Source organism: Vigna umbellata, chromosome 10 (assembly GCF_029865625.1).
Source record: "Vigna umbellata cultivar VRB3 chromosome 10, Vumbellata_1.0, whole genome shotgun sequence".
NCBI classification, from domain to species: Eukaryota; Viridiplantae; Streptophyta; class Magnoliopsida; order Fabales; family Fabaceae; genus Vigna; species Vigna umbellata.
In genome coordinates, this window is record NC_142174.1 from 14,053,953 (window position 1) to 14,074,768 (window position 20,816).

Here is a 20,816-nt window from a genome sequence, read left to right on the forward strand (position 1 = left end):
AGTAAATACAAGTGGACTTATGCTTTAAATTAACAGTTTTTGCCAATGATCACCCAGGACACCACGACTGACTACTTCAGCTCAACTTTCTGTACAAAACAATGATTTCTCTCGTGTAATCGTTTACGAGGCCACTGTAAACGATTACGACAATGTTTTTTCTACAGATTAGCTCTGCACTTGTCCAACTTGGTCCCCTCAGTAAGAATGGCTTCTTCCCCACTTCTTGGGGTCACCAAACATAACCTCCCAACCATTAATGACCCTTAAATTCACTTGTATGGTTTTTTGGTCAACAAATTCCACAACTTATATTCATTTCTGAAACCATTGTCATTTTAAATACTTATTAATATTCTGCGTTCTTTTTTCAATATAACACCTTTATTCATTATAACACACACAACGTAAAAAGAATTAAATTCATGACACCCACACCGCCACCAGACTTCGAATCAGAAAAAAGATACAAGAATAGGGTTAGAACGACAGATAAGATAGAGGTTAGATCGAGAGAGAAGATAAAAGGGATGAAAGAAGTGTAGAGGTGAGAGCGAAAAAATGAAAACGAAAACCGCGAAACCAAAAATGTTAAACTTGTAAACTTTTCTTCCAATTTTACCCTTAGTATGATAACTTCTCTCTATTTTCTTTGGAAAATGTTATTTGGACAACAAAAGTTTGACACAATTTTGACAACGGCGACGTGGCAGCTGTGCATTGGCTCAGTGAACCGGGGTGAGGGGTATTTTGGGTTTTTTCTGGTTTGTTTTCAATTCACTGAGCCAATGCACAGCTGCCACGTCGCCATTGTCAAAATTGTGTCAAACTTTTGTTGTCCAAATAACATTTTCCATTTTCTTTTTATTAAATTTGGCCAATGCAAAAACACCACCTCGAGTTGTCAAATTGTTGGCAAAAAATGGTTGTCCTCATACCATTTTCCTTCCATTTATATCTTCCCGACCTTTCATTTTCTTTATTATTAAAATAATTAAATAAAGGATATAATTATATATGCATATATACACACAGATACTGATAGAGACTCTGCTAAAGAAGCCGGGGGTCATGGAAGAGCACCTTATCAAGATTATTTCCTTCCTTTTTATCTTCTTCTTAAGCATAAAATTACTATTCTCCAGAAAAAGACAAAAAAACCCACCACCAAGTCCACCTTCTCTTCCGGTAATAGGCAACCTTCACCAGCTGAAACAGCCGGTACACCGCACCTTCCACGTCCTATCACAAAAATACGGACCTATTTTCTCTTTCCGGTTCGGCTCACAGCCGGTCCTCGTCGTTTCATCTGCATCCGCCGCCGAAGAATGTTTCACCACAAACGACATCATATTCGCGAATCGTTTCCCTTCCATCAAGACCAAGTTCCTCGGCTACGACAACACCATTCTTTTAGCAGCATCCTACGGCGACCACTGGCGGAACCTGCGACGTATCAGCTCCCTCGAGATCCTCTCATCTCAACGTCTTAATTCCTTTTCGGGAATCCGAATCGACGAGACTCTGAAGCTGCTCCAAAATCTGGCTCGAGCCTCCAACAAAGAAGTGTTCACGAGAGTGGAGTTAAGGTCCATGTTCGCGGATCTCACATTCAACACAATCATGAGAATGGTGTGTGGAAAACGCTACTACGGCTCCGAATACGAGGGGACCAACGCCGAGGAGGCTAAGAAGTTCAGAGACCTCATGAATGAGATGGCTCAGTTCGGGTTGGGATCGCACCTCGGAGATTTTGTGCCTGTCTTCAGATGGTTCGATTTTAACCGTAGCCACACGAAGTTACGAAAAGTTGGAGAGAAGATGGACGCCCTGTTTCAAGGACTCGTTGACGAACATCGGAACAAAGATCAAGACTCAAACACCATGATAGGACGTATGCTGCATTTACAAGAGTCACAGCCTGAGTATTACACCGACCAAATTATCAAAGGCCTTGTAATGGTACTTTCCTAACTCTTAATTTTTGCAGAATTCGTAGTTTATAGAGTCTTTTTTGCAGGTGTTGATTGTGGCTGGAACAGAGACTTCCGCTATAGCATTAGAGTGGGCCATGTCGAATTTGTTGAACAATCCGGAAGTGTTGGAAAAAGCAAGGATTGAATTGGACACCCTGATTGGAGAAGAGTGTTTGATGAAGGAAGAGGATGTAAGCAAATTGCAGTACCTTCAGAATATAATCACTGAGACTCTGCGATTGCATCCTCCAGCGCCAATGCTATTGCCTCATTTCTCCTACGAAGATTGCACGGTGGGAGGGTATGATGTACCAGGTAAGACCATGTTAATGGTGAATGCATGGACCATACATAGGGATCCGGAGCTGTGGGTTGACCCAACAAGCTTCAAGCCGGAGAGGTTTGAGGATGGTCCCATAGACGCAAACAAGCTAATGCCTTTTGGGTTGGGGAGGAGAGCGTGTCCCGGTGCAGCCATGGCACAAAAAACTTTGAACTTGATTTTGGGTTCGTTGATTCAATGCTTTGAATGGGAAAGGATCGGAGAAGAGGAAGTTGACATGACCGAAGGACGGGGAACTCTGGTGCCCAAGGCCATTCCATTGGAGGCCAAATGCAAAACGCGTCCAATCATTAGCAAGATATTCTGATTTTTCCCTTGATTGTTCATTAATGTACAATCACATTATCGCGTTGAATTACGCATTGGTGTGTATTTACTCATTTCGAAAAATATCCAGAATGCGAGTATAATTAGTATGTGTGTACTTTCCATAAAAGGAACTTGAGAGTAAAATTTAAATGCGTATTCAAGTATAAGAACAAATGTCATGGATGCAATTAGACTGATTGTCTACTTGAACTAGCAAGTAGACTTAGAGTGCACTTGAACTACTTCAATTATTTTCATAATCTTTAATCATGAGTGATATTTCTCTCATACAGCAACAGTTGTACCACCACACCTCATCTCTTATAAAGAAATAGACATATATAATAAGAAAAAGCCGGTAGAAAATACACCATTTTCACCTAGCAATGGCAGATCAGGAGCACTCGCTTCTACTTGGCTTTGAGGACACGAAAACCTGTCACAACTTACAATATGAAAAGAACATCAGGAGGTTATTTATTCAATTCAACATCATACATACATAATACATATTACGTGTGTATATAATAAACACTATTTCTCTCTACCTGATAATCATCACTGCTAGGAACCCAGTCGTTGGTGGCAGGGTTGCTTTTATATCCTCTGGGTTGGATTTCTGTTTCAACTGCATTAACATGGCCATCGGGCAATTCAATCTTATACCCACTTTCCTCTCCTTCTGTTACAACATTTATGAATCCACTCCCCGTCTGTTCAACAACGAAAAGAAAAAATTCAAGAAACTGAATCGCATGAAATTTTTCAAAAAGGTCACAAAAATAAAACTCAGATGCTTCAGCAGTTTGATTTAATTAATTGTGGATCCAGAAAGGGATTGTTCACGAACCGTGTGATGCTGTTTGTCAATGGACGCCAATTCATTATAGTACTGCGTCTCCACAAACTCGTCCTGTGCGTTCACCACCCCCTCTGTTGAAATTGTATCCTGTCAATTTTAGCAGTTATCAGAAAAACACACCAAAAACTCTTCTTATTCTCTGATAATTGGTTGAGAGAGAGAGAGGTTAGATACATGAGAGCTAGATTGAAGAGATTGAAATTTATGAAGCTCCGGAATATCGTTCTTAGAGAGGGAGTGGTTAACGGCGCGTGGCGATCCGGGTTCGCTTCTGTTGGGTTTGACGGGTCGGTCGGGTTGCAAGGCATCGAAATGGGCTTTGATCTCGTAAGCGATCCTCAATTGCTCTTCCGTATCCAAAATCTCGTCGCTCCGGCTGGGCTTCGTCGTCGTCAATTCCGCCATCGTCGTCATTCCGCTATTTTTCTCTACCAAACCGAACACAGAATCGGGTGGTGAATGCTATATACGTGTTAACAGAGAGTGTAAGGGTAGAAAGGACAATGAAAATAGTGAATGTAGATAGATAGTGACACAACAATATTATATGATATCGACAGCTCGAAGATGAAACCATGGGCCTTCAAACATCAAACCACCGTTTTCGTAGGCATGCTTTGAATGGGCTTCACAAAAGCGACTCCCAATGGAGGACACCTAAGTCTTGTCCTATTAATTTATACTATAATAGTAATGATAACTCTAATTTTATTGAATTAGTCAAGTATAGTATATATACTTAATCAGATTAACATAAATATATGCACTGGAATACTAGTACGATATTTTCGTATTTACTGAAAATTTGTATACTGGTTGTGTATGTAAAATATTTCAAAATGATTAATTAAACTAAAAATTATCATTCACATAAATTGCATACTTACATGCATTTTGGTACGAGGCACGTACAAATCACTTGATAAATTTACATCTTAGTTTCTCGTTAATATATAAATAAATGTGTTATTATAGACTCATTATCGACCGAACTGTAAAGGTGTAAGAGAGTCTCTACATTACTTTGTACTCAAACACTATTCATAAGTTAAGATGACATTCGATCCTAAAAAACCAAAAGGTCAACGTGCAAATCTTGGTCGTACAACCGTTGAGCAGAGTTAATGCACAAATAAATGTCATAACAACTAACAATTACTGTTAAACAGTTAATGTTTGCATTAATGACCATCAACAGGTAAATTAATTAATCAGATTCCTTTAAACTCTATAAATAAGGGTTTATGATTCGAGATAAACTCACGTTTTACTCACTATTAAATTATAAATAGAAAATTTCTGATTTGAGCGTCAGTGTCTTCTGCAGGGTTGGCTGGAGATAGAAGAAGAAGGACGCGATGCTCAGAAGCAACAGAAAGATGTCTGGCGAAGATCCTCGTTTTACAAACAAGTTTTATGAAATTAAGTTATACTTTAAAAATCTACTTCTTAACATGAAATTTCGTATTTTTGTTGAGAAAATATACACGAACATCTAAATATGATATTAACAAAGTTTACACAAATTTTCAAATATATACAACTGATATCTATTACATAACCGGGTAGAGAAATTAATTGACGCCGACGATCATGATTAATGACCCGAACCTCTCGTGCTTGGCCCTGAAGACATGGTGTTGACTTGAGTCTCAATCAAAAGACGGGTTCTTATATTATCGTGAGTGTTGGGTTTGTCTTTGGTGAGTGAAAGCGTAAACTGTGGTTGATCCTTGATAGGTTTATGATGATGAGTGAGGTTTTGTTGTGATGGAAGGACTCTACAATTTACAAGGGTTGGCATTGTGACGACCAACACTGTGAGAACTACCATAAGTGAAATAGAGAGTCTCATCATTATTGTTCTTGTGTTTGGCTGAATCGTTGGCTTCAAAACTCTTTGTAAGTGGCATGAGTGTTTATACCCAAATAAAGAGACGTGGGGGGACACAAAATATTACCTTTGGCATCTTGAACGACCGAGCCAAACCAATGGTGTTTGCTTTTGAAGTTAATGAGCGGTGGAGGGCTTTGTTCGGGTGGGACCCGTTAAGGGATGTTTGGGTGGATGAAGAGTTTCTGAATACAAAATGAATCACTATTCATGGACATTCCTAAAGATATGGGAAAAGAAGAAAAATAAAATATAGAGTCTCGGCTGAATATTTCACTATTTCAAATATCAACAAGCACTCATTAAATAAGAGAAACAATCACTGTAAAATATTTTTATTGAATAAAATAAAATTGATGTTGTGTAAGTCAATATACTTTATATAATATTAAAAGATGTTAAAGAAGTTTAATGATGTATTTTTTTATTTAAGGTGAGGAGACTTAAACCTTTGACAGTGTAAAATGTGAGTAGAGAATATTTCTATTTGGTTGGGAAACAAAGAGGATCTTTGGTTCCAAGATTTGAGTGCAAATGTTTGAATATGTTAAGGGTGGAAAAGTGAGTAGCAGATGCAAAAGTAACGGTGGAATCAATGTGGAAGGGTCATTAGCGACTAGTAAACTGAGTATTTGTACTTGGGTTCACATTCCCCTAACAATCAAAAAGATTACAAGATTCTCTATTATTTTTCTCACGTGGATGCCAAGTTTTAAGATCATATTTCACTGGTTCTCCTGCCTTTTAATATTTAATCATTATCAATTCTTTAAATTTTTTATTTATATTTTCTTTTCAACATAATAAGATTAATTTATAATATATAAATTGATACAAATTTTATTTTATAAATTAATTTTGTGAAATTAAATTAAACTTAAAATCTATTTTTTTATTTTTTTATTACAATTTTTTTAATCTTCTTCTGATACAGATCCAAACGTTAATTTACTGCATTTTTCAGAAACCGTAAGATTAATGAAACAGAATAATCTGTTTTGTGATGCGCGTGTTAAAAATCAATTGAGATATTTCATCCACTTACGATAAATGAGTTCGTCCTTTTAATACAATATTTCCTAATTACTGCTATATGGGTATAAATAAAATCGTTTCATAATTAAAAAAAAAAAAGTAAAGTTCTGACAACATTGAGACAAATAGTTAGTTAAATATATATACACACACAAAAGTCTAGATACATATATTTATATTTATATAGATCTTTTGTCAACATGATTAAAGGATTATCAATTACATCAAATAGAATAGTGCAACTAGCCAATTCTACACTTTAGAATATTTGTATTGGATATCTACTACATTTTAATTGTAACTTTTTAGTAATTATTGACATTCGTGAACATTAAACTAATATTACACATTCTCATTCACAACATATTATTAAAAACAGGTCACATATTTGTCATTAAACTCAGTTATTTATAACTTACCAATTAAACGCATTATATACATATAATTAATCAAGTAATATTTGTAAATACTTTATTTACCTGTGTACATTTAGGCAAACATTTTAATCCCTTTTAATTCAAACAACTAGACTAAAGATATTATTTTTGAGACATAGTTCATTTATCTAGTAAAATTAAATCCATCAAGCGAATTAAATTATAAAAATATCTCAGTTGTTTTTTGATGTTGTTAGTCGAATTAGACAAATTAATTTAAATTGTTTTCAATTAATAGTTTGTGTGGTTATTTATTGAATTTCTTTTGCGACAATTGATGGACGACAAAATGGTGTATCCAATTTCGGGACAAGCAGAATCCTCATTCGTGGTCTCAATCGTATTTCACAAATTAAAGGAAAGGGCCTAGCCTTTACGAATCTGCCTTTTCTTCACCGAAAGTTACATTTATTTTTCCTGAACAACTTGCTTCAACTAAAGAGCTCGAATACGGTTTATTTTATTTTTATTATTATTATTATTATTAAATTATTCATATAAGAATACCACAAAAATAATTATAAAATTATACCGTATGTCTCTCTGGTCGAACGGTCTTGACCAAAACAATAGTGGACGACCCTTTATGTCACCCAATCCCGAGCAAAGATAATAAAAAGGTTATCCGGTTTAGCATGTGTGACAACCGAACAACCAATCTTAGCCGTAAAACACTTTTTAAGGAACATCAAGAATCACAACTAAGAGTAAGTATCAATTAACATTCTACTAATATTTGACTCATCTCAAAAACTATAAATAAAGGTCAAAGATAAGAGGTAAGTCATCGCATTTATTGTGAATTTAAGACTTTGTTCTGACTTCATACGGACTATTTACTCACTTAAACATCGAAATACTTTTGACAGGTACTCTAAATCAATTTAGGACAAGGATTAAGACGTATGACAAAGATATGCTTACTCAAACCACATAGGAGGAAACTGTGAAAGTGTATTGATGGAAATTGCTTGACCCTACATAAAGAACAAAAACTAATGATGTTTATAATCTGAGATGCACAGACTATATGAATGCATTTTCTTAAAACATTTGAAAAATATGTTACGTAAGTAATTATTTTAGAAAATCTCAAATTTTCTCATGTCGTTTCATCCGTTCACATCAACAACGATGTGAATAATATTTGAAAAAAATAGTTAAGATGTGTCTCAGATTTTTGTAAATGTGTATAATCAAGAAACAACATACGTTAGCCTGTTTTGTAAAATAACGTTGGGCCTCAAATAGGGTTTTTTATATTTATATTGTTCCCATATAGGTCTTCTCTTACAATACAGGCAAGCACTGCTCAAAAGAAACAAACCGAAACAGATCTATCTTTCTGCACCCCATAGTTTAGAACAGCACTCCCGCAATGTGCCAAAACAAGAGAAATTTTTGAAAAATGATTTCCGAAATAAAAATAATAGAACAGAATTTTAAAAACAAACTCAACATAAATAATACATTCCAGAACGAACTTTTCGAAACGATTTTTTTTAATACATAAAATATAATTTGAAAGAAAGATTTTAAAATGTTTTTACAGAGTTAAAGATTTATCATGCAAATATTTTAATTCTACAAACTTGGAACTCAAAAGTGTTCTTCTTCCTCCTTCTCTATACTCTTTTCAGCAAGAAATAGAATAATTGTATTTATAGAAGATACACTCACATTCAAATGAGACTCAAATATTAACAAAGCACAAAGTGTGCAATTAATGAGAATGTAAATAAAATATCTCCTGCTTTTGTTATTTATAATATAATCTTTTACGTTTGTGGACTCTTACCTAGATGGGTCAAGGCTTAGGTTTAGTGGCCCAATTATCTTGTCTGAGTCAATATTTGATCATATTATGCTAAATCACACTATAGTCAAGACACCATTAGTTATAGTTGAGGGGCAAGTAATCAATCGGATCGCTTATTGGTAGTTATCATGCAAATTGGACATGTTTAAGTGTAAGCATTTAGAACATATTCGGTTGTGTTATGTGTCTTATCGTTAGGACAAGACCAACACTAATGTGGTCGTGGAGTACTCAACCATATACAGTACACAAGCCCTACGATCTTTTCATGAAATGTTAAAGGCATATAAAGAACTTAAGAGAAATAATAATAATCATTTTGCAGCTAACTTGTCAAACATGATGTCAATATTTCATAGTTGTCATAGAGAGTTTTGCAAAAAAAAAAATGTATCTTTGGTTGTATACAAAAGTTTTCCAAAATGTTATGAGCAAAATAAAATTGTGTCACTAATTCCAAAAGATTTTTTAGTGTTTACATTGTTTATGACAAGGGTTTTGCTTCTACTTTTATTATGACTTCGTTAGTAGACTTATTCCCTACGTCGACTGAATCTTCACTTTCCTTTACAAGTGAACAACTTCTAGGTGACCACGCCTTTGAAAGAGAGTTCTTTTACCGCGTTTGACCATCACAATCTTGATGGGTTATGATCCTTGGTGGCTTTTGCTACTTTCATGCGGTTAGGTTCATCATACAGTTGCTTCGTCGGTTTGGATTGTGTCTGGGTAAAGGGCACAAGAATTTTAATATGCTGACTCTATCACATGGTTGTGTTTTTTGCATGCAAAGACTTTAACTCATGCTTATATTTGCTTTGTATTTCATTCATTCACTTATGTAGGTTCCTTATCATTTCCCTTGGGTCCAGTTAGTCATTCAAAGCTTCTTCTACCACAACGTTGCTTGTCATATTTTTTGTAGTCACTGAATGAGTTTATAAGTGCTCATTTGATCTTACGATGGTACCAAATTTTTTTCTAATGGATTGATATAGTACTATTAACTTTGAATTGATATAGTTATTAACTTCCTCTATTTCGTTTGATTTGATGCAATCTTCACTCGATCTACAACCGCTCGAATAAACTTGCAAAATGTACTTTGATTCTTATGTCAGATAGGGTCTAGTCACACTGGTATTAAATGTAACAATTAATGATTGTAACACCACACATAGTTCCCTTATTTATTTAAACTATAACGGAGTTTTACTTATTATCGACCTAATTATGCCACAATCATCTCTTAATCGTAATTATCAGATTAATGGATGCTAATTCTTGCAAATATTCTTAATCACACGGGATATACCAGTTGAGGTGACTTTAGTTGTCCCGCTAATTATTTTATTAAATCAATGTGATAATTTTATCTCAAAACTATCAAAACTAACATGACGAGTTTGTTATTAAAATTACCAGACTCATATACAATTACACTCTATGAACATAAATTCTCCATTTAATATAAGGTATAGAAAAAAAAATTGGGGAGTTTAAGCTTATAAACCATTGATATTATTTTCGCCATATCTATTTTTTATTCTCTATGTATCATAATTGCAATAATAGCGTTCATTTACCTGAGCAAATAATGTGTATACTTTCTCTTTTATCTTTATTCGAAAAATATACCAGTTGCCATCGAAACCATTTATTCCACTAGTTAATACATTTAATATCTAAAAAATAATAAACTCGTACGATATTATAGTCAATTGATTAAAAACATTAATTATTTTTAACTGAAGTAACACAACACAATATTGTAGAAGTAACACGAAAGAAAATACAGAAAGAGAAACGATATTGATTAATGATAAGTGTGAAAAAGAGTTGTTTTTATACTTATAAATGAACTCAATCTTGTAATTATTCATGTTGTTCCTCATTGAAAAGTTGTAATAGGTAGTAGATTGTTATGTAAAATATTGTACAGGGAATGATGTATTATTTAGATTCTTTCCGCCAATTTTCGCAAAGCGAAAGCCAAAATTCGCACTGCCAGGAAATGGAAATTCGCATAGCGCACCATTACTTGTGCGCTGTGCGAATAACATCAGTTGAGAGGCAGCGGTTACACAAAATTCGCATAGCGCACCAATACATGTGCGCTAAGCGAATTAATGAATTTAAGTGCCTTTAAAAGACGTGACAGAGCGACAGAAACAGGTTCTTCAAAAAAGAAGTTCCAGACAAAAGGAAGAAACGAAAACATCTCAGGAACTTCCGGAGACTACTTCAAGGCATCAAGACACCATTTTTTGCAAGGGATTGCTTCAAATGTGTACGTTTAGATGACTAGGAGTAGTTTTTCTTTCGTTGGAATTGGATGTAATGAACTTACTCTGATGTAATTTTCCTGTTCAATATATTGTTCTTCGTTCATATGCTCTTTCTTGAATTTACTATCATTGTATGGAAATATAATGTTATTTGAATGTTTCTGATTACTGGAAAGTAACTTTGAACATGGACGTAGATAGAGCACTTAAGTGATTTGGGATCTAGGAATAGACTCAATAACTTGATCATTCCTAACATCGGACTTAATGCAAATTGTATATTAAATTGACTAAGGGATTAACATTTTAATATATTAATTTAGAACTAGTTGCTAAAGGATTAGGACTAGTATGCCTTGATGTGAATGTTTGAATGAAGTAATGAAATATTGAACATAGTTTTATATTCATATTATTCATGAAACCCAATTCCAACGAAGTTTCTTTTAAATATAATTCCTTGCACACCAACTGTTTGATAAAAATACCAAAAAGATTTTATTGTGTTTTTTTGTACACTTTGATGTCTAATTGAGTTATAAAAGGAAGAATTGTTCTGTGTTGCACAAGTCCCTTGGGAGAACGATACTTTGAACTTACTCTATATTACTTGGAACGATTTGGTATACTTGCCAAAATGTTATCAATTAATTTGAATAATCATATACCATATCGCAATACTAACACTTCAACAACAACAAAAAGAGAGAGGAGAGGAGATTTTATTAATTTGGTTTATTTCAGATCTAAACTAAACATATAACTAATTCTTCTTGGCTTGTGTCTTAATCCAACTAAAAAAAAAGAAATCTCCTGTCCATGATTTCGGCAGGTGAACATCAACGAAGAAATATTTAATCATTTGCATCCAAGTTAATCATTTCCTGACGTGAAAAATCGAAATTTTATTATTGGATATAAAATTGCATTAGAGAGACATTTGAAAACGGCGATGATAAGTTCCTATGCAGTGTCTCTGATCCATTGAATTTTGATAGGCTTTAGATATTATTATTGTACTGTAAATGATGAGCAAAATTCCACTACTTACCGAAAGTGGTTCGTTACATAACGCTACGCATAATTAGTTTTATTTTTTATTTTTTATCTTTTCACACAAACCATGGTTTAGATGTTGGTCTACCTCTTTATCAACTGGCCAGCATTTTGGACTATTGCCAACATCATCGACGAATCTAGGACACTTACCTAATTATTACGAAAATCTATAAACCAATTCCTAATTCAGTTTTCTTCCGTTTCAAAGTAATCGTTCTACAGACCTGTAATATAATGTCTCCACTGCTATATTTTGGCTTCATTAATTGCCTGCTGTAAACGTAATCAGAGCATGGACCTACCTCCACATAATAATCAAAGCAGTTTTCACAGGCCATATTTATAACCTAATTTAAAATATTTCATTTTTATAAATCACATTTTTATATTAAATTTTTTACTTTAAATAAGAATTCTGCTATTTTTCTGTCATCATGGAAAGCAAAACTTTAGCTTAGTGGTTAATTAACTGCCACCGCAACAACGTTGAAAATCAGATATTTTATCTGTTAATCCGTTAGTTGCCAGCTAAACTACCAATGGTTATATCAGGCACATTATTCTTTGCTCACCGTTGGTAGAGTCAACGTCAATCTTCTCCTTTATCAAGATCAATTTTGACGGGTGAACAATAAAATTGAATATACCCATTTTAAACTAATGCTCAAAAGAAAAAAAAAAAGCAAAAGAAGCATGAGATACAAGAATTGTTCTTCAGGAATTTTTTTATTATTATTAATACTTTTATTTTTATATACTTTATCATTTATTACTTGTATAATAATAGAAAAATGGAAAATAAAGTCATATTGAATTATTAGAGTCGTGCCATAGAGGAGAAAAATATATGATGGCTTAAATTGGCTATCGATGTCATTGATACGAAAATATAATAATAGAAATGAAAGAAAGTAGTGGCTTAGAATCAGGTGAGGAATTGTTTATACCAGGAATATAGTGTGGATATACCGGTTCAGCTTTTACATTCTTTGAAACCGTTATAACGAAATGCATTAACGCATCATCGCTTATTAAATTATCTTTTTCTGCAATTCTATAACCCCTCTTTCAACTAATGCATTACATTTCAAAGCAATAATCAATTTCATGGCGGAGTTGAACGATTCAACATTTCTTCTCAGCTTCTTCTGTTCTATGTATGTACTGTACCAGCTACTCGTTCTTATCTCTCAGAACACATGGGGGCCACGCTCTACTAAACTGTTCCTTTGAGATCATCACTTTTTAACTTAATCAGCATGCCAATGGATTTCTCACTATTCTTGTCTTCTCCCAGTTTTATATATTTGTTCAAATTTGCTCTTTCAATTCAACCAATAAAGCCCCAACTCATGCATACATAAAAACCATAAAATTTTATCTGTCTATTTTAGGTCCCGACACAGAAACTACACTAAGACCGAAACCAGCATCGATTCAGTAATATTCCCCTCGCTAAACTAATTTAACTACTTCAAAGTTCGGCAACTCAAGTTTTCCAAAACTCCCTTATGCCTAACTTGTTTTAATCCAAAACCAACCCAGATTGAAATTTATGTTCCACAAGCAAGGAAATAGATTTGAAGGATTTTGTTTATTCTAAGATTGTTTTTTTGTTTTTGTTTCACTGGAGAACAGGACCAAGAGAAGATAAAAACAGTTACAGAAATTTCTCAGACTCGTTTAGAATCTATGTATCTCCGCATCTTCGCTGCTTCCGCTTATGGATCGAGTTCTCTTACTGTACATTGACCAAAATTATTTCCTAGAAACTTTGATGATAAAAAAAGACAGGATAAAAAATTAAAAGCTGCTTCTTTTTTTCCCATTTGGAGAGGAGCAAACCAGCATTTTCTCTCATCCCAACTATGCTCTGATCATATTTACGAGTCCACCCTGCTAATCCCAATTCGCTTGACGGAAGCATTCCTAAACCCATCATCGGCTGCCTGAAAACACATCCCATTCGGATTCTGCCGCTCCATATAACTCCTCACCTCATTCCTTATCATTTCCTGCATCACCCCTAAAAACTCTGCACTTAGATTGAAAGCCCCCAATCCCGGTGGCTTCAACTGGGGCACAACAGCAGTCATCATTGGCAGCAAAGGGATGGTGGTCGACGGCTGTGGCGGTGGTACAGGGTGGGCTGACTCGGTTACCCGATTTGAGACCTCAGAAGAGTCAACACCGGGAAGGGACAGGGAAAGGGAAGTGGGAGGGTCATTGGAGGAGGAGGTGGTTTCTACTGGCGGTAAAACCGCAGCAGTCCTAGGCACAGGACGGAAGACATGTGAGGGGGATGCAACCGGCACGCTGGACTCGCTCACATCGGATCCGGAGGGGCTACCGGGTGTGGGAGGGTTGATGTAGAGTCCCGTGGAGACGGGGATGGCCGGGATGGCCGCACCGGCACTGACGGACCTCTTAAGCGGTGGAAGGTGGTCGTCCACGAAGGATGAGGTGCACTTGCGCTTCAGGGTGGAGTTCCAGTGGTTCTTGATTGCGTTGTCGGTTCTGCCCTGGAGCAAGCGGGCTATGGTGGCCCATTTGTTCCCGAAGCGAGCATGGGCCCTGACTATGGTGTCGTCTTCTTCGGGCGTGAAGGCCCGGTGCTCGACCTGAGGGGAGAGCTGATTGCACCAGCGAAGCCTGCAGGACTTGCCGGAGCGGCCAGGGATGGACTTACTGATGAGGGACCAGTTCCTGGGCCCGTGCTTCTCCACCAGGTTCTGCAGAGCATCGTCCTCCTCGGGGCTCCACGGGCCTTTGATCCGGTCCATGTCCTTTCTGGACACAACAACGCCTGGGTTCATAAATATGTTTTGGTCGTGAGGAACAAGAAGGAGAGAGACGAAGGAGAGGCTCCTGTGGCGTGGAGTATTTGCCTCCTCCAATTCCTTATATGTGAGAGGGAGAGGGTGAAAGGACACCGGTTTGGCAAGTTAGGTTTTGGAGTTGTCAGCGAGCGTTATGGGCAATCGGTACCGCTTCTTCCAGGGAAGCGGTTGGCTTGGGATTTGGGATACAGCTGTCATGGGACACGCGTCTGCTTCTGAGCTGCTCCCATTTACACAACTAAGTGACCTATTTTTTCCTCTCATGAAATAAGAATGAAAACATAAACAGACTCAACGCTCCACTTAATTATAGCCTCCACCCCTCTGCCTCGTGGGGAGAAGAGATTATTATTAATAATATAATTATATTTTTGTGAATTAAATTTTTGAAAAAAGGGTTTTAGGAGTTAATAATGAATGGTTTGGGAGTTTGACTGAGCAGTCCAGGCTGTAGAGCATTTGGTGTGGGATTTTGAAGTTTCGTCCTGTTGTGGGGGGAAAACAGTGAGTTGGGTGAGGTGGAAAAAACGACAAGATTGATAGCCGAATCAGAAGGCGAATCATTACTGCTTTTGTGTCAGTCCAGGCTGTATTCTATACCTGCCACCCCACCACCATATCATCCTATAACGGCCTATTCTATTTTCCTACACATTCACTCTCACTCACTCACATTTCCATTCCTTTTAAACAACATCTGCACTCTCCCTCACTTTCCCCTCATCTTCCTCCCTTCTAATAAACATTAATTAAGTTATAATGTAGGAGTGGGTGATTATAGAAAGGCATGGGAAAAGGGCGAAGGAGAAGATTGTCGGATAGGTTTTGGTTTTCCAAACCCAAACCAAATATATTATTATCACCCCAAACACATCCGTATATATCCATGTACTATCCTCTCTCTCTCTCTCTGGAGGAATAATTTAAATATTTTATAAATCTTTTAAATCACAATTCTCTCTCATCTTAATTTATACTCCATTTCTCACTTTTCCTTATCTCTGTTTGAATGCCCAAGAAAGAAATTAAAATCACCACACTCAAAATCACCCTCTACTCCTATTAATTCAAAATCATTTTCTGCCCTAATATACTCGTCTTAAACAATATTATGTATCATTTATAACTGTTATTCTAAAAAATATTTTTCTATAACTATTTATAATCATGGATGCATTTTACTATTAAATTTATCTTTATTAATTTAAATGATTTTATTATTTTATCTCTTTTAATTCAATAACCACTTTATAAAAAATTACCTACTTATAATAAAATTATAAAAAATAGTTATTTCACACTTATTTTTATTTTTATATTTTTTTTACAATTCATTATTTATTTTATAACTATTTTCTATTTTTACATTTTCAAATAAATTTAACATAAAAATTATATTTTTATCTTTTATTATCATGAGATAAAATTGAACATATATGAACGTGGTGTTTGTGTTTTTAGTATTATTATATAAAAGGATTCAAACTTTTTTATACATTTGTTTGGTAATTTTATTCGTTAACAAGAATTCTTTTAAAATTAAAATAACAATTAACTACTTTTATTCTTTAACTAATATTTAAATTTTTATTCCGTTTAATATTTTTTTAAACTATAATAACTATTTATAACAAAAAAATATCTGCAAAATAAGTAAAAATTTTTGTAAACATAATTTTTATAATTATAACTTCATTCTTTGTTATAAAAAAAAATAAACATATACACGTTGCACATGTTTGAAATATACTTTCATTGTTCAAAATCATTTACCATGTTATTTAGTGTAAAAATAAATATAATTTTTTTTATCTAACATTCAAATGGTAAGAAATGTCTAATCCATTTAAAATATTTCACCCTTTTTTGTAAGGTTCATCTAAATATAAATATTCTTTATTATACAAGGTTTGTTTGTCACTTGATATTACTACAGACATGTATCATAATAGGTGGAGTACAACAAGAAAACTATAATAGAAGAGTGAACAAAAAAACTTGGTAAACTATATATTTTAACAAAGTTGGTAAAATATAGAAATACATCTTTTCTGATTTCATAATAATTTATAAATATTTTTTTATGTAAGTCAATTTTGAATTCGGTTCATTCATGTTAAATATGTTATGAGTTGGATTGACTCACCAACTCATCAAAATTTATTTTATTAATTTATTATCTCATGAAACTCTATAAAATATTATCTCACTCATTATATGTGGATTGTATTGTGCTTTTTTTTAATTTTAAATTGTCTTTGGGTTTAACATCATTTTGGCAGTGAAATTTATTTAGATTTCAATTACAATAAAAGTTTTTAATTTGTTTATTGAAAAAACTGTAATTAAGTGAGCTAGTGAGTCAATTTGTTTAATCCATTAACTCGTGATGGGTCGAGTCAAGTTCAAATTTTCCTAAGTCGATAATAAATGAGCCGAATTGGGTTAACTCATTAAATGACAAATTCATACTAAGTCGGACTAAGTCAGACCGGGTGACCTGTTTTAACAACACTAATTTATTTATATGTTGTAATTTAATCACATTTCTAATATGATACTTTTAATGCTAAATTTAACTAAAATCATTATTGTGTAACTCTTTCAAAATTAACATATGGTAATATTACTTAATTAATGAAGAAGACTTCGCCACAAGTTATTTACAATATTCATCAGGTTTGTCAACACGAATTCAACTTATATGGTATATCATCAAAACAAAATATGACATAGAAAGTATTTCTTTTAACTAGTTCCATATTAATACAAATCAATGTCTAAGTTCGCACGTTTATTATTTTATGTTAGATTTTTTATATATCATTTTACATATTTGTTGTTAAAGACATATAGAGTATGGTCAACATTTTCTATAGGTTCATATCTTAAAGTTATCATCAATATTATCAACAACTACTTTATTTGAAATATATTCTTTGAGATTTAGACGTTTTATTGAGACTGATTTTTCTTTTCCTTTTTATTAATTTCAAATATAATTTATCAAACTTCTAATTGTAATTTTTGTTTCGCTTTTATTTTCCTAATATTATAATGCATTTGGCTTTTTTTTGTCATTTTTTTTCTTGGTGGATTATTTTCATTGTATGTTGTTTTATGATGTTAGTTTTTTTTTTTATTGAGACAAAATACACAACTCTTGTTAAAAAAATGAAGTTTGAAAGTTGAGGCGAGAGGATGCCATGTTTTGATTGGATTGTTTTGTTTGTGTTGTGTTGTTTACGAAGACTTTGTTAATTAATTTAAAAGTGTAATTGGTTTTGTATCATTCATGGTGAGTAATAACTTGAAAAACACATCTTAACTTATCATTTGTAGCAAATATCAATATTAGTTTACTTACCTTAACTTATGTAGTTTATACTAGGATGAAAAGATATAAATTAAATAAAAATTTTGGTTTTTATATTTGAATAATTTTTTCACAGTAATTCTAATGTTTGAAATGTACCAATTCAATTATAGTTTCATTTAAAACGAGTGAATGTAATATATTTTAGAAAATTCATGTAACATGGTTGAGAGAATGACAAAACGACTTAATAAATATTTTTATATGATAAAGTGCGTAATCTAATAAAACTATTTTATGAAAATAAATATAAAATTTTTTAAATTAAAATTATTATAATATATAATTTATTGAAGATAAATAGTCTTCCACTAAAATAAATTTGAAAAAAAAACAATTTTAATTAAAAAGTGATAGCCACAGTACAAAATTCAAGACACAATATCAATTTTTGAGATCATTTTTTAACTTAACACTTTAGTTTTAATCTATTTTTCTTCAACAAAAACAGATATGATTTTATTGTCGTATGAAAACAAGGGTAAATATACTTTATTTAGAGACATTTTACCTTTTTATGATAAATTTTTCATCATGAATCTGTGTTAGATTTTAACAAATTCATTATGCATAAATATCCTTAAAATCGTATTGAAAACTCGAAGAAAATTATGTACTTTTAAAAAAATGCATTTATTTGTGACAAATTTCCATAAGTAATAAATAATTACTCGTGAATTATTGACGACACAAGTTCTATAGGTAATCTTAATGTAGATAAATTTTTTATGAATTTTTGTTCTGTAGAAAACATAAATTTGTAGGTAATATAGATGATCATCAGCAGTGAGTAATTCATACAAACTACCATTCATCCATACTTTTTCACCAGAAAACTCTGTAGAAGAAATTACTTTGGGTATTTTCCTATCACTAAATTTTCATTGATAAAATTACACACTAATTTCAATCCATGAGTATCCCTAGAAAATCATTGAATTCACGATTAATCAATATTCATTTTGGTAAAAAAATTAATGTATTAATTGTTATCATTATACTACATTAAGAGCCACAATCATTTTAAGATTAAAACATCATTAAATACAACATTATTCAATCATAACACACAATTTAAAATTAATTTAAAAAACTACCCAAACCAAACATAATCAAAAATAAAAATGAAAATAACACGTGTCAAAGTCCAATCAAACTAAAACACCGTCCAAATTGCAAATTAAATTGAAATACAATATAAGTTTTGAAAGTTTACATATCTAAATATAATATGAACAAAATTTAAACCTAACCAAAACGGAGTCAAAGTTGTTTAAATTTCTAATAATTAACATAATCATAATTTTAATCTTTGTGTGCATGCTTATTTTATTATTGGTTGGATAGTTATATTGTTCTAGTCATTGTCCAAAATATTGATGTTGTTTTTCAAATGCACTTCAAACATCAATGGAAAGGATTCGGAAGACAATACTATCGTACTATGTATTTAAGCTTTTCATTGTTTTTTATAGTTTTAGATTTATTGTTGAACTAGACAATTTATTGTGACTGAGAAACAAAACAGACAACAAATAATAATATAGTTTTACTAAGAGAAAAAAAAAACTACATATATTTCTCTCTAATTTGAAGAACAAAACAATAACACCATATCTTGAAAATAAGAAACACAGTATACAAGATAATGTTAAAAGTTGTTTTGATTGAATTGGTTAGAGGGTCGGTTGTCCTTCCTTATTATGCTATCTTTAGATCGTTCAATCATCTCCAAGAATGTAATCTACTCTAATGGGTTGTTGACCTCCAAAAGATACTTTGACGCTCAAGTCAGATATCTTTTTCAAATAAATGTTTATCTTATTAGGATAGATCAAGGTTATTTTACCTGAACATATATCATATAGTTATAGAGCTTGTGGCAGCCAAACACATTGATTAACCATTAACATAGTATATTTTTTTTGTGACATAACTTGTTAATTACTCATTAATATCGTATATTCGTACTTAATATGACCATTAATTAACCATTAATGCTTTCTACCTTACCTGCTAATTGTGTTGTCGCATAACCGATCGACTGATTGCTTCCATCATGAGTCGGTCGGTTGTTCATAACGAATCATAAACTTCCCATGCGTTATCTGGTACATACTGTATAGTACATAAGTTCCCCAAGCCCCAAGCAACTGAGTACAGATGCGAAGGGGTTTTATATATATGCTGAGTAGCGACTGATATGAGTTCTTTTTTAGAACCTTTTCCAATATTGAGCGAAGGCACTAGAAGTTCTATATGAACATTTTTTCTAGGCCAAGCAGGGACCGATAGAAATTCTTCTTTTTTAGAACTTTTTCTCATATTGAGCTAACTAGAAGTTATTTTTAGAACTTTTTCTCTAGGTCGAGCAGTGACTGATAGGAGTTCTTTTTTTAAAACCTTTTCCAATGTTGAGCGAAGGCACTAGAATTTCTTTTTCGAACTTTTTCTCTAGGCCGAGTGGCGATTGATAAGAGTTCTTTTTTTATAACTTTTTCCAATGTTGAGCGAAGGCACTAGAAGTTCTTTTTCGAACTTTTTCTCTAGGTCGAGCAACGACTGATAGGAGTTTTTT

The 20,816-nt window shown here is 33.2% G+C and overlaps 3 protein-coding genes across 5 annotated transcripts; 1 reads left to right on the forward strand and 2 right to left on the reverse strand.

Moving 5' to 3' along the window:
- Positions 1-1,007: 1,007 nt before the first annotated feature.
- LOC124841436 (cytochrome P450 81E8) lies at positions 1,008-2,732 on the forward strand. Of its 2 annotated transcripts, none has more exons than XM_088100566.1 (2): positions 1,008-1,956; positions 2,021-2,732. In XM_088100566.1, exons 1-2 carry the CDS (start codon positions 1,018-1,020, stop codon positions 2,624-2,626), a joined length of 1,545 nt encoding a protein of 514 aa, XP_087956692.1. In that variant the 5' UTR covers positions 1,008-1,017; the 3' UTR covers positions 2,627-2,732. The 2 variants fall into 2 exon arrangements, with proteins under 2 accessions (XP_087956692.1, XP_047173663.1); XM_047317707.2 differs by having other exon boundaries at positions 1,017-1,962.
- Positions 2,733-2,862: 130 nt separating this feature from the next.
- Positions 2,863-4,002, reverse strand: MEE59 (maternal effect embryo arrest 59). Of its 2 annotated transcripts, none has more exons than XM_047317709.2 (4): positions 3,665-4,002; positions 3,479-3,577; positions 3,177-3,341; positions 2,863-3,073 (listed from the first exon to the last, which is right to left on the reverse strand). In XM_047317709.2, the coding sequence occupies exons 1-4, from the start codon at positions 3,902-3,904 to the stop codon at positions 3,068-3,070; spliced, it is 510 nt and encodes a 169-aa protein (XP_047173665.1). In that variant the 5' UTR covers positions 3,905-4,002; the 3' UTR covers positions 2,863-3,067. The 2 variants fall into 2 exon arrangements, with proteins under 2 accessions (XP_047173665.1, XP_047173664.1); XM_047317708.2 differs by having other exon boundaries at positions 2,863-3,064; positions 3,665-4,001.
- Positions 4,003-13,597: 9,595 nt separating this feature from the next.
- Positions 13,598-15,113, reverse strand: LOC124841438 (transcription factor MYB44). Its single transcript, XM_047317710.2, has one exon. The coding sequence runs from the start codon at positions 14,836-14,838 to the stop codon at positions 13,906-13,908; it is 933 nt and encodes a 310-aa protein (XP_047173666.1). The 5' UTR covers positions 14,839-15,113; the 3' UTR covers positions 13,598-13,905.
- Positions 15,114-20,816: the final 5,703 nt, after the last annotated feature.